Source organism: Heptranchias perlo, chromosome 2 (genome assembly GCF_035084215.1).
Source record: "Heptranchias perlo isolate sHepPer1 chromosome 2, sHepPer1.hap1, whole genome shotgun sequence".
Lineage (NCBI taxonomy): Eukaryota > Metazoa > Chordata > Chondrichthyes > Hexanchiformes > Hexanchidae > Heptranchias > Heptranchias perlo.
In genome coordinates, this window is record NC_090326.1 from 11,625,949 (window position 1) to 11,640,631 (window position 14,683).

At 41.0% G+C, this 14,683-nt stretch overlaps 1 protein-coding gene across 1 annotated transcript; it reads right to left on the reverse strand.

Moving 5' to 3' along the window:
* Window positions 1–9,025: 9,025 nt before the first annotated feature.
* Window positions 9,026–13,570, reverse strand: LOC137332956 (forkhead box protein F2-like). The gene is made up of 2 exons (XM_067997006.1): window positions 12,589–13,570; window positions 9,026–9,718 (listed from the first exon to the last, which is right to left on the reverse strand). Exons 1-2 carry the CDS (start codon window positions 13,568–13,570, stop codon window positions 9,555–9,557), a joined length of 1,146 nt encoding a protein of 381 aa, XP_067853107.1. The 3' UTR covers window positions 9,026–9,554.
* Window positions 13,571–14,683: the final 1,113 nt, after the last annotated feature.

The window sequence follows — 14,683 nt, forward strand, 5'->3', positions numbered from 1 at the left end:
TTTCACATATTTGCTTACATATCCATTCCTCTACTGCCTTTCCACTATTAGGTGGTCTGTAATATACGCCTATTTGCATGATTGATCCCTTCTTATCTTTTATTTCAATCCATATGGATTCTGTTTCTATCCTTCTGTTAGTTATGTCAATTTTTCTACTGTCATTATGCTATCCCTAATTAGTACAGTTACTCCACCTCCTTCTTCCTTCCCTATCCTTTCTGATTAAGTTATAACCTACAATATTTAGTTGCCGGTCCTGTTCTTTATGTAGCCATGTTTCAGTTTACAGCCAATGAAGTACTTTTGAACTGTTGTAATGTAGGAAACGTGGCAGCCAATTTGCACACAGCAAGATCCTACAGACAGCAATTAACTAAATAACCAGATGGGCCATTTTAAGCATTGGTTGAAAGATTAATGTTGGCCAGGACACCAGGAGAACTACTCTACTCTGCTTCGAGTAGTTTTTATGGGATCTTTTAGAAAGCACCTAAGAGGGCAGACAGGGCCTTGGTTCAATGTCGCATTCGAAAGACGGCACCTCCAACAGTGCAGCACCATCTCAGTGCTCCACTGAAATGTCAGCCTAGATTGTGTGCTCAAATCTCAGGAGTGGGACTTAAATCTACGACCTTCTGACTCGGAGGCAAGGGCCAAGGTCGACATCAAGGTCCAACAACTTCACGTTTGTTCAAGTTTACATTATCATATTGTTGCCATTGGTCAGTTTTGTCGGTTCAAAGGCCTACAAAGTGAACATGATAGAAATCTGCTTAATGTGTAACAGGGGCTACATTGCTACATTATCCAAAATGATGGATTCAATCAGAGCGGAAAATAGGAATGAGATGTAAATGGATAGAAACACACATAACCCAACCTTCCAAACCCTCTGTCAGCAGACTACTACCATCATTCCTTCCACCAGCTTGTGACCAAATATATCATCCATCCCATATAATATGCTATAAAATCTGGTATTGGTGATGCACCTTCATCCAGGTTTTTATGACCTGCAAATTTGAGAAGGTGTACATAGGAACAGGAGCAGGCCATTTAGCCCCTCGAGCCTGTTCCACCATTCAATGAGATCATGGCTGATCTGTGACCTAACTTCATATACCTGTCTTAGCCCCATATCCCTTACTACCTTTGGTTTACAAAAATCTATCAATCTCAGATTTAAAATGAGCAATTGAGCTAGCATCAACTGCCGTTTGTGGAAGAGAGTTCCAAACTTCTACCAACCTTTGCGTGTAGAAGTGTTTCCTAACTTCACTCCTGAAAGTCCTGGCTCTAATTTTTAGGCTATGTCCCCTAGTCCTAGACTCCCCAAACAGCGGAAATAGTTTCTCTCTATCTACCCTATCAGTTCCCCTTAATATCTTGAAAACTTTGATCAAATCACCTCTTAATCTTCTAAATTCCAGGGAATACAACCCTAGTTTGTGTAATCTCTCCTTGTAATTTAACCCTTGGAGTCCAGGTGTCATTCTAGTAAATCTACGCTGCATTCCCTCCAAGGCCAATATTTCCTTCCTAAGGTGCGGTGCCCAGAACTGAACACAGTACTCCAGGTGTGGTCTAACCAGGGCTTTGTATAGCTGTAGCATAACTTCTAATCCCTTGTATTCTAGTCCTCTAGATATAAAGGCCAGCAGTCCATTAGCCTTTTTGATTATTTTCTGTACCTGTCCATGACATTTTAATGATCTATGTACATGGACCCCTAAGTCTCTTTGGACGTCCACTGTTTTGAGCTTTTAATCAATTAGAAAGTACTCTGATCAATCATTTTTAGGTCCAAAGTGGATGACCTCACACTTACATACATTGAAATCCATTTGCCACAGTTTTGCCCATTCACTTAATCTATTAATAACTGTCTGTAATTTTATGCTTCCATCTACACTGCTTACAAAGCTGCCTATCTTTGTGTCATCGGCAAACTTGGATATGTGGCTCTCTATCCCGTCATCTAAATTGTTAATAAATACAGTGAATAGTTGAGGCCCCAACACAGATCCCTGTGGGACACCGCAAGTCATATCCTGCCAATTTGAGTACCTGCCCATTATCCCTACTCTCTGTCTCCTGTCGCTCAGACAATTTCCTAACCAGGTCAATAATTTGCCCTCAATTCCACAAGGTTCAACTTTAACTAACAGGCTCTTATGAGGGACTTTATTGAATGTTTTCTGGAAGTCCATATAAACAACATCACTTTGCTCTAATCTAATCTATATACAATCAAAGTACTCAGTCAACAGAATCTGCTGTTACCAGTGGCTGTTTTGTTTGTATTATTCATCTAGAAGCTTGTAAACTTGAACAAGCATGAAGTTGTTGGACACTTGGGGGTAGAGTTTCCACGGGGAATGAAAGCTGTTTGTGGACATATAGGTACACTTTCCATTGAGTGCAGCCTGGTTTTGTACAGAATGTAGTTTGTACCGCAGTTTCCAAGTGGACAATCTGTAATACAGAACAATTAGAGAAATGACAGGACAGGTGGAAATAACATCACGAACATACGACAAGTACTGGTTCATGTTTAGGTTGATGTGGGACTGAAAGGCACCAGCTCTGCGTCACGTAAGCCTGGGCAGGAAGATGAAGCTAACACGAAGTTACACTCGCCAACAAGTTGAACGGCTTGTCGGCTCACAGCTGGCATTAAAAAGATTTTAAAATCCTCACATAACCCATTGGACTGCTATGGCACTTCTTAAAATTCAAATGGGTTTCAGTGTGAAGCTCAAGTAAGCGGCCTCACGGCACTTCACTACATGAGATTCGGCCAATTCCACGTTGAAATTCCACGTTCAAAGTGAAACTGAAATTACTTTGCATTGACGCAAATGGTATATATATATATATCTATAGATAATGCAACACCTGTACAGGGCATCGCTCTCTTCCCTTGCCATTAATAGCGATATTTTAAAAGCAAATTATATTGTATACTACAACATTATGTATGCATTATGAAAAATATAACTCCTCCAGCGTTACCCTTATATCTAACGGAATGTGAAGCCTTTTTGGTGTGTCGGTTGGGACTGCTTCACCTTTTGTAGACAACAAGCCAGCTGAAGCTCACGCGGTGGCGCTCTTGTTCTTTGGACAAACCTAAGCACTCAGTGGTTAATAAAAGCAAATTGTGTGTGCTGACGGCTATGTGGGTGGCATTTTTCCCTGACCGCTATATTCCAAATTTTGCATTACTTTTATACCGCTTGACGTAAAAACAATTATCACTTCGGAGCATGGAACATTTCATCTGTCCAATATACGGAAAATTCCTTTAGGAATGAGTACAGGAGATTGCATTTATAATTGCACTATAAATTAAACGCACACAAACACTATCATAATAATGCTGCTGTTTTCGGAAAGAGTTTGAAGCCTTTATAAATTATAATCCCCATTTCATGCCTTGGGCTCCTATTATTGGATAATGCCGCCGTTGTTTAGGCCTGTTCTTATGCACAGTGACAGGTAGTATATGGAATTCATACACACAGACTGGGACATGAATACAATATATTTGACGCCTCTATTTCGGTACAATGGGTAATGATTGAGGTGGCCTTATTCTAGGCTAACAAGGACAAGTGATCTAAATAAATGCAAACGGCACAGAAAACAGCTGGCAAAATTTAAAGAGTGGCCACGAATGCATGTTTTCGATGATTATTTCATGGAATTGTGTCTTTGATTTAATTATACCAGGGGCAACATTCTAAATACAAAAACTGGACCGAAATTCTGACATTTGCCGCGGAGACAGGAAGAACATCACATCGGACCCAGCGCATTTCCTCTCTTGCACTTGAACAAAAGAGCTGCTACTTAAGGAATCAAATTTCACAAATCGTAGTTATAAAGGTGCTGGCCTATCTGTTACAAGTGATACTATCATAACCCTACAGTTCAAACCGGTCTCAGCAGAGCAGGGAGTCTGTGAATATACACTGACACATCAGTACCCAGTGAACAATCGCAGTGAGATTAGTAACGATTACTGTGACACCCTGAGCCATGTATATATATATATATATCAATGGCCGGATTCTAGCTACTTGCTGGAAGACCTGCGTTTGTCCAGTTTCTGGAAAATAACTTGATAATGCCACTGCTAAACTAGGCGGGTCAAATTCTGGTATAACGGAAACACCAGCAATCCAGAAGAGTGAGGGAGAAATACAACATTGCCAGCAAACATCAGGGGTCGTGCAGCCCAGTAGATCTGGATAACAACCGCTCCCAGTGATAAGCCGGAACAGCATTATCCAACCTTGCTGTTAGATTTGGTTTAACATTAGTAAGGTAGGGCTGAAAGATATTTCTGGTCTGTCAGTCCCCATTGCATTTGATCAACGCCTGGATGAACACAAGTTTAAAATTACTGCCATTAATCACTTATTGATTTCCACGCGTTCTCGAGCATCAGTAGCGAAACGCGGCTGTTAACGTGCTAAAGAATGTTTTAAAATCGAGAATCTTTTAAAATTTTAATCAGGCCACGAGACTGGGAGTTGGTTTTTTTTTTAGACCAGTCGGCGAGCAGGTTTTTTTTTACATTTATTTGTTGAGCAACTGGTAGTTTTTTTTAACCTGAATAAATGGGATGGATGGGACTAGATCGAGATCTGAACAATCTAGCAGCTGACAGTCTATCAGTACGATGTGTAATTCACAGTTAAAATTATATAATTTATTTTCATCAGCGGTTCATAGACATGTGCGGGTTTGGAGCAGTGAGCAGCCCAATATAACAGCACCTCAGTCACCGGTTTATGTGATTCGGGAATCTGCTTAAAATGATTAGATAATGAGGGCGAACAGCGATGACCTTCTCGGATCTAAATCGTATCCCAATTTCTCGGCTACGCCTGAAGAAGCCCATGCTGATTTTAAAGTTTCGGCATCAACTCATGCATCATTTTGAATACAAGTTATCAGCAAATGTAACCACCTCCCTGAATGATATGGCCATAAGTGAACGGGGTAACTGTCCTGTGAGTTTATCTCCGGCAAGTTATCTTATCACTCGGTCCCCCAGTTTTGTTTCCTTTCAGAAATCTAAATTTCGGCTTTGGTTTTTACATGTTATGACTGTGCCCCGGATTCTCAACCAGATTGCCAGCAAGAACTCGCTCTCTCACGCTTGTGTATTGTTAAAACTATTATTCAATGCACTTGTTTTTTAAAAAAGGTATTATTTAATAATTCCGCACCCGACCGGGGACTGGTCAGTTGGTGTTCAGGGTCTTTATCTAATAATTGCATCATCCTAATCACATTACAGGAATTGTCTCTATTTACTGGCGTCTCTTTCACCGCGGTTTGGGTCTATTTGCACCCTTACACCTAATGACAATAGTTTGTGTTGATTTTCTAATCTACAACAGGTCGATTGACCCTTGTTATTTATTTCCTAGAGGCGGATTTAGTTACGCATTGTAGAATGATTGAAGACGGCGAGTTACAAACGCTGATAGTTTGGTTATTTTCATGTGTAGTTTATAGAAATCTCGATTCATCCATAACCTCTGATCAAGTTTAGTAAATCTTGGTAACCTTTTTTTAAAAAAAAAATAATGCTCGAGATGTGGGCCTCTCGGACAAGGCCGGCATTTATTGCCCATCTCTAATTATCTTCTTCTGGCTGCAGTTATTCTTTGTAGCAGTTTAATATAATCGGGTGGCTTGCTAGGCCACTTCAGAGGGCAGTCGAGAGTCAACCACTTGGCTGTGGGTCTGGAGTCACATACAGGCCAAACCGGGGAAGGGGGCAGGTTTCCTTCCCTAAAGTGCATTTAGTGAAGCAGTTGGATTTTTAGGATAATCGGTCAGCTTCATGGTCACTTTTACTGATAGCAGATTTTTATTTCCAGATTTCTTTTAAGACTTACATTCTCTGGATTACTAGTCCAACAAGATAACCGCTACACTAACGTAACCATTACATTGTTAGAATTCGGCCCATCTATAATAATTGAGTAATTATTGATTGCCCTATTGATTGCGCTCAAAGTCATCACTGCTACAGCTGTGTTTAAATTGCAGGCAACGTGGAATATGACTTGTAAGGTATTCGTTAACGTACGAACATTCGTTATGGACCTTCATTTCAGTCGATCGATTACATCAAACGGTAGATTGTCTTGACATTGAGCGGGTAATAGGATTGTCCTGACGATGGTGACAGGGATCGTGTGAGTGAAGGGGAGATAGCGTGCAGGGGAACCAGAAAACAAGCAAAGGGAAGATTACGATCATAGAAAGGGGAGGACAATTAGATGACAAATCCACAGCGCAAAATGAAAAGGAATGACATGAAAAAGACTACACAAGAACACTCTAGACGGTCTTAACTGTATAGACCAGTTTTTAAAATATTTTCAATATTAAATAATTATGTTTGGGAGAAAATCCCAGCGACTTGTTGCGTTTGGAAATAGCGCTGAAGCGTTTCCTAGCTTGTTGTTAGATAGTTAGTACTTGGTGTGACCATCTAACACGCTGACCAGGGGGCGCTCTGACCGAATCCAGCAGCGTAAGCCATTTGGCTGGAATCTAACCCCGTGTCTGTAATTCAGGACTGATGGAGCGCTGTCCCTTTCCCGGCCAGCGTACATATAATAATCTAAATAAACTGCTTACATGTGCGGCAGATATAAATTTTGTGGAGCGGCTTAAGAATGTAAACTGAATCGTGGGACTCTGCCAAAAAAAAAAATTGAAAAATTCTTTGAGAAGTGACCACCTCACAATTTAAAGGAATGTTGGTAAACCTGATCTCAGGGTGTTGTTCATTTAGGATGGAGCGCGCCGATTTCACCATCAGCCTACGTTGGCATAGGGTGGGTACAGAATTGGACTCAAGAGGTTTATAAAATAGCTACAAAAACTGGAAATTTAAATCCACGTTACGTTAATTAAAACAGAACACCTTGAAAAGTTGGGGAATTTTGTATGGTAAATATTTATGCATAATCTCAGCTATAAGCACCCAAAATAGGCACTTATCGTCTTGTAGAGTAATTAGAATAAACTAAAAACGGGATTATTTAACATTCTAACCTCATTTATACATTTTTTAAAAATATCGGTGTAACCTAAGACTCTCAGTAAATATTATAATTCACCCAGTTGAGTTCTTTTTAAAGGAAATTAATTATTTGCAGGATTCTTGTTATGACCTTTGAGAACATTCATTTTATTACTGTAAATGTGCGACAGTTAGCGCCGCAGATCCGATGCTGGGTAAATATTTCAGCCGAGACATTGTAGGTTTTAAAGATGTAAAAAAAAAAGCAAGTGTCTCCATCTTTCTGTGTTTCAATCAATTTCATTTATTTCTCCCGATCTGCAATTATATTAGATTCTGAAATACAACATCTCAGAAATGCTAGCTACGTTTTCTGTGGTTATTTGGTAGTGACTGTTTCATGTTTACAATCAGGCATAACCAGGTAGAAACATTTGCCTGAGGAAGGAGAAAATCTCCGAAAGCTTGTGAATTTAAAATAAAATTGCTGGACTATAACTTGGTGTTGTAAAATTGTTTACAATTGTCAACCCCAGTCCATCACCGGCATCTCCACATCATGATAACCAAACACGTTCAGGAGCAGCTGTCTGAATATTTCTGAGTCCCCACTTTTCACTTTTTGAACGACGCGACTAAAGTATGTAGGGACACACAGACTTTTCAATATAAGATTGGAGCCGCAGTACAAATTGTCCTGGTTAAAAGCTCAAAGGCTGAATTGCCGCAGACATGCACATCGCCGCACATAATGATCACAGATGTGTTTCGTCCCGATGCTGCTGATTTTGAACGCTCATCAGAAGAAAGTTTTTGAAATATTGCGGAGGTGTGGTGAAGCTGGCGTGTAGAACTCTCGTGGACCGTGAGTACATACTCCTGGTGAGGATGGGAGTGGAAGGGAGGAGAGTCTGCAGGGTTTCCCGACCTCCTGTTGAAGAGGACACGTAACTGGTGCTAAATTTATCCACACCCGTGCCCTTTCTGCTTGGGGGTCACTGTCAAACGGCTGGTCTCAGCCCCTGGACTCGCCACCTGACCCACTTCTATTTTATAAAACAATATCGTCCTTCTCACCAGCATAATGTTTCCGGAGTTGTTGAGCTTATAAAAATTGTGAATTTAATCCCGTAAACTATAATTAGCAATTAAACAGATTCAATATTTTCAAACGTCTAAATCCGTCTTTGTCTTTTCGCTATTTCATTGAAAAACAGTCGTACGCAATGACTGTGGGGCTGTAACCCTATCTGGACTGAGAGCTGTAATTCTGTCTAAACTGTGCAGCTATTGTCAATTGTTTCTACTTGAGATGAATTCCAGGTGTCAATGATGGCAAAACATTCATCTTTAAGACTAAAATTAAAACAGATTCCCTCAAATTGTCAGGCTCAATACTAGTGATTTGGAAGTGCAATTTTAAGCAACTGGACGCTTTAAACAAGAAAACAATGACGACCTTAACACTACCTGACACTGAGCGGCTATTTCCGCTCTGCTTAAAATATTGGCTAAAAATCTGTCAACAGTGCTAGCCGATTCTTTAATCAGACCATCTAGAATATATTTCAATTGCTGATGCTGTTGAAGTCAGTTTTACTTAAATCAGTCCATTGTATAATTTGTATATTTTACATTTGACGTTTATAATGACAAGGCCTTAGAGTGTGCAGACAAATTCAGACAACTTGAATAGTAAATAGCAGTCACTCTAAAAATCCCATTAGATATAAATCAACGGCCTTATCCCAATGTGGGACCAGAGGCTCCTAGATTTTCATTGTGACGGTGTTAACTGTAAGAAAAGTATAATAAGCAACATTCCGAATTATATTTTTATTGAAATTAGTTTTAACATCAAAATGTTTTGACAAAGAATCATAAAGTATACATTTTTCAAGTGCAATTATATTCAAATGTATTTATTTATAAAAGCATAATGTGCGTGTATACATGTGCCTTATTATATTTTATGGCAAAGATTCGTATATTCCTCGCAAAAAATCTTTCGAATCAGTATCTGTAATACTGTCATGGTATCAAGTCTGACGATTGGATCTCAAAATTTATACATAAATACAGTACGCTAATGCTCATCACTAAACATCCTGCTCTTTAATACTGATATAGGAACTGAATGCTAACTGTTAAAATAATTAGGCTCTTGACATACGCACCAGCTCTTCCTTCTTAACTAACAGGAAGACTCAACCGGACAGTTTGTCGTATGTTAAACCGTTCCTTGTTTTGATTAGGAAGAACTCAAGCAAAGAAGGAGACAATTCATTTAAAAAAAAATCGGCAACAGCGTTGCAGATCTAGAAATACTGGTATGTCCCTGCAGCTTCTTTCTGTTGAAGAGCAATGGGTCGGCGTGAAACTCCCAACCCTACCCCGGGCCGAATCCTGGCTTGGATTTAATATTAATAAGAATAATCAAAAAAATAAAATATGCACTAGACGAGAGCTGATTTAAAGAGGGTGCTTGTTCTCACATAACACAAGGCTTGATGTCCTGGCACACGCTCTGATGGTGGTGATGGTAGTATGATCCACTGGCCGAGGGGTGGAAAGATGAAATCCCGTTGAAATTGAGCACAAAATCCTTTCTGTCACACACAGGCGAGGAGTGAGTCTGATAGCGAGGTAGCCCCACTGAAATGATAAAAAGAGCGGGTTATCACCTATTATGAATGAATGGCCAATTTACACAGGGCTCGCTATTATTTGTATTCCAATCATTTTCAGTTTACGTGTTTAATTAGGAAGAATGAGAGGTAAATACATATTGACTCTTATTTTACCAGGAGTTACATCCCTCTCTCTACATCAACTCTTTACATGTTAATTGATTATGTGTCATGCTATTTCGTGCAGGATAAAAATCAGGATTCCCAGGAACAATGACTTCTTTTGTGGGACACGGTCGCCTGTGTAAGGGATCGATTGTAGTTTACCAGATGTTAAATCCACATGTGTGTTTGTGGACACGGTAAAGTCTGCTCCATGTAACGCATACACACGGCGAGAGCATCCCCTCTCCAGTTTAAAAAAAGAGATAATACTCGCCCTTGTCTGTTTGTTCGGAGGTCTTATCTGCCAAGTGTAGAATACCAAGTTTTCAATTTGAGTCTAGAGTTGTCAAATTCGATAACCCCCGCCTCTATTACCATCAGCAACACTATTCTCTTTTCAATTTACAATATGCTAAAGTCTAGCTGAGGTAAATATCTCAACATTTTATTGCTTAAACATTGTTTGATTTGATGTGCTGCTCTAATCCCTTCAGTCCCAATAAACGTTTTTTTTAATTGAAAAAAATTCGTTTCGAGCTCCCAATTCATTGGGAGTTGTGATAACTATATTTTATGCTTTGTTTACAAAGAGACTGGAACCAGCCCGTTTTTAATGTGCAGCTGCCTTCTACACACTGAATGCTTAAGATAAACAGAGACCAGATAGTTCACCTAGTGCTGAGAAAAGATTCATGCCGCTGGCCAGCACTGTCAAATCTACCTCAACGCACGGTGTTGTGCTAAATGACAATCTTCATACAAGAACTGAATTAAACTTTTCTCCGAAACAAGTTATGAAATCGTACACCTCACATCAAACATCGGTATTTTTTCATTGGAGATTTGTATATTTTGTCAGCCAGTAGGTATATAATCAACTGGTACAGGAACGGAAACCCAGCTATTTTCTGTTTTAACCAGACATTTGGTTTCAAGGTGATATCTAGTTTCCGTGACATTTTAAAATAGTAATTCGGATTGCCATTAATTAATGAACCATCGGGAATGCGAATTATATCACAGGCTGCACCAGATCGGATCGCCCTGATGTTCTGTATTTAACTTTAAGAAAGGTTGTCAGTATTAATTGTAAAATGTTTTGGCAGCCATAATTTAAAAAATATAGTAAAACATGGAACTGCGACACTCGCAGTTATAATAGATATTTTTTATGAGCTTTCGGCTGTACTGTTGACCCCAAGAAATAAAAAAAATATTGATAGATCTCGGACAGGCGGGGACCTGTACGGATCCTGCCCTCTAACTCCGGGCATACTACAAGTTGCTCGTTGTGCCTTTTATTCGCCTCTGCTACTGTTGCCATATTGATCCGACACGTCGCTTTGCACTTTGCCTGCTATCATTTTAATTGCTCAAGGGATCGCGACTTCTTAAAATCAAAACGCATAAAAAAGGCAGCCCAACGTCTTTGCTCCGACGCGACGGGGCAGATCCAGATAGATGTCTTTTTTGTTGTTGGTCAGTTACAGACCAGCGGTTCCCAGCATCAGCTCTCTCATCTGGGTTAAGTCAAGCTAAAATCCTCTTCAGTGTGGTCCGGCCGCGACTGTCTTTGTTTAGTTAACCTCCCCCGACCCACATTTTCAGTGACTGGAGAGTTCTGCCTCAAGACTGCACGGTTTCTATATATCTTGTAGACGTGGGGATCGGGCGGGAAAGCGGAGCCGAGGTCGTAGATCAGCTATGATCTGATTGAACGGCGGAGCAGGCTCGAGGGTCCGTATGGTCCACTCCTGCTCCTGTTACTTATATTCTTCTTAACTTGGCTTTCTTCATTTCACCGGGACAGCAAACATTTAAAGGGAGGGGGGAGCGCAAAAACGATACGTGATAACCTCTGATAAGGGGATCTTTTTAACGTTTAAATCAATGTTACATATTGAGAAAAAATAATATTAAATAAAACATTTCTGCACGGCAGATGTACTATTTCTATTAGATTTAGTCTATAATTCTATCGAAAGAGGTGTTTTTAAAACGCCAACAAGATATGCCTTCTCTAAAAGATGCACGACATTGGTCTTCCGACGTTACTTTGTAATAAAGCAATCAAATATATTTTATCTTTAAAAATAAAATTGCAGTAACGCTGTGTAAGACCAGACATTTGTTTTTACTGATGTAGCACTGCACTGCTATTTTTAACCTACCCTCGGTTGCACTTACAACATTTACAGTTATTATTTGCATTATATTATTGTTAGTCGCGTTTACATATTGTCTCCTTAATGTTGTTCAGCTAAAGTGAAGACTTCAAAATCTGATTTGAAATAGCTATTTGCACGATCTCTCCTTAAACACATGCATGTCCTATTTCCGTTCGTACCCCTCGTATTTTAATAGAAACCCCCTTTATTAATTGCACCATAGCATTTTGACCGTTTGCTCTTCAGAAATCAGGCTGTAATATTTTAAAAGTTTCTGATAGAAAAAAAAACAGAGAAATAAGCAACGAAGTCCTTTGGCTGCGCTATCACTCTGTTGTAATAGAACACAATTCTCCAAATGCTGCTGTATTTTATTTTGTTGTTCTTGTTGATCTTTACCAGGTACGCTCAAATATTTTATTCTACTTCAGGAATTCAACATTGCATCAACAATTAAAGTTTAAAAAAAGACTGGTCACGGTCTGGGGTCGGTCATGTATCTGTTACGTGATACGTTAAATACGTGAAACAGAACACGGGGCGAGTCTCATAAATACTGTACCTGTAATGTCTGCGGGGTCTCTTGTATTTTGGTGCAGGTAAGTCTGCTCCAGCGAGTAGGAAGACATGCTGGAATGAAGGCTGGAAGGAACAGAGTTGATGGGGCCCAGGCTCTGCTGCTTAATGTACGGGGATCCTCCTGAGGATGACCACGGGGCGGCTGAGGCTGAGTACGGAGAATGGCATTCGAGGGCACTGGCCATGGCAGGAGAGGAAGGCACTGGGCTGCTGCTGCTGTCGGGACCGTACTCCCCACCTGAAGACACGGGGCAGCTGGCCATGTAAGTCGGGCCAGGGTTGGGGGACATGTGGGGGACGTGGTGACCACTGCCGAGTCCATCATAGTTCCCAGTTATAGAGTTGCTCATCATGCTGAGGCTATTCTCCAGGTTGTAACTGTTGGCATGGCATGAGATTGAAGCCGTGGGGCCCTGGAAGTCGAAGGTTTGGGGGATAATAGAGGGACCAAACCCCAAGCCATTCATCATCCTATACATAGGTTTGAGCGTCTGGCATTTCCTACGGAATCCTCTGGGTCTGCGGCGAAAGGATCCTTCCTCAAACATGAATTCACTGGCCGGGTCTATAGTCCAGTAATGTCCCTTCCCAGGTCTACCTAGCCCTTTTGGCAATTTGATGAAGCACTCGTTCAAGGAGAGGTTGTGGCGCACTGAGTTCTTCCATCCCTGGTAAGACCCTCGGAAAAAGGGGAACCTGGTCTGAAGGAACTGATAGATCTCGCTCAGAGTGAGCCGCTTGGTCGGGCAGCTCTGGATGGCCATCACAATCAGGGCGATGTAAGAATAAGGAGGCTTCTCGGGCCGCCGTAAGCCACCGTTGGTCTTCTTGACTTTGGCCAAGGCGGAGGTCTCCATGGCCGGGGACAGTTGACTGATCAAGGCCGATTTTAGCACTCCAGGAACCGGGCTGGATCTTATAGACGACGGAGGGTCCAGATGCTGTTGCGGGGTCTCGGTCGTCATCTCTTCTAAAGGGAAAAAAAAAACTTTATGAAATCCGGAGATTGGGGGAGGGGGGGGGGGGGGAAGAAGAAAAAAGCTTTTTTTTTCCTCTAATAATGATTCCTGTAGACGCTACGCCCTATTAAACTTAACTGGACCGCAGGACATCTATTGCACTGGAAATACGTCAAAACACAAGAGTCCTATTCAATCGGCTTTAGACAGTCGGTTCATTTTTAGAAGCCTCGCTCCTCACGCTCGGCCGACATGCAGATATGGACGATTCAACTCCAGATTGGTCTTATTTTCGAGGTATGCGTACAAGCTCCACACGGGCCTTTCTTTTTGGAGGTGGAGACTGGTTCATCTGCCGACGTTCGCTTATGTTCCCCTCTAGGAAATCGAAAAAAAAAAGTCCGCTCTGATTCCTGGCAGCAGTTCAGTGGCCCCGAGATCGCTGCTCCATCCTCCACCTGGTGGCCATCCCAACGCAAAGCCCTTTAAGAAGAGGAAGCGCAGAGAGGTCCCGCTGTACGTTTTTTTCTCCCCCCGCAATGGCTGATCCAGCCAAAGAAAACGTGGCCACCTATCACCGAGTAAATCTCTTTTCTGAGCCCCCTCCTCCCAGATGAAATCAGAATCCAGACTCCCTCCTTTTCCATTGATCGTACTCCAAACCAGCGAAGGTATTTATATATATATAAAAAAAATGTTATATACCAGATTCTCGTCACCAAGCATTCGATCAACGTAATTAGTGCATTAATCAATTTCATTTAAACATTTCAATCACGGCCGCCACATGTTAGAGAGAGAGAGAGTATCCCTTTCCATTGGCTGCGCGTCCAGGCTATCAAAATATATCCAAAATACCATTTGAAGTATCACAGACTTTCAAAAAAAAAAGCTGCGTATTTTCCTTTAGAAATAAAGCTTTAAAGCTGCAGCTTACTCGAATAAAACCAAATTGGAATCGTCAACAGAGTAGAGATATATTGCTGTCATCTTCGATTTCATTATCTTTATCTCCTGTAATTTCACTTGCTTAGTCACATTTTACTTTAAAAAAAATTAATTCAACACATTTCCTGCACTAGTCTACCTGCTAACTGGCCAAGGCTCGTGCAGCGGATC

Excerpts from the sequence above, each read along its gene's own strand:
- LOC137332956 (XM_067997006.1), bottom strand. The coding sequence starts at position 13,570 with ATGACGACCGAGACCCCGCAACAGCATCTGGACCCTCCGTCGTCTATA. Across the intron at positions 9,719-12,588 it reads AGACCCCGCAGACATTACAG|TGGGGCTACCTCGCTATCAG; the intron begins GTACAGTATTTA and ends TTATCATTTCAG.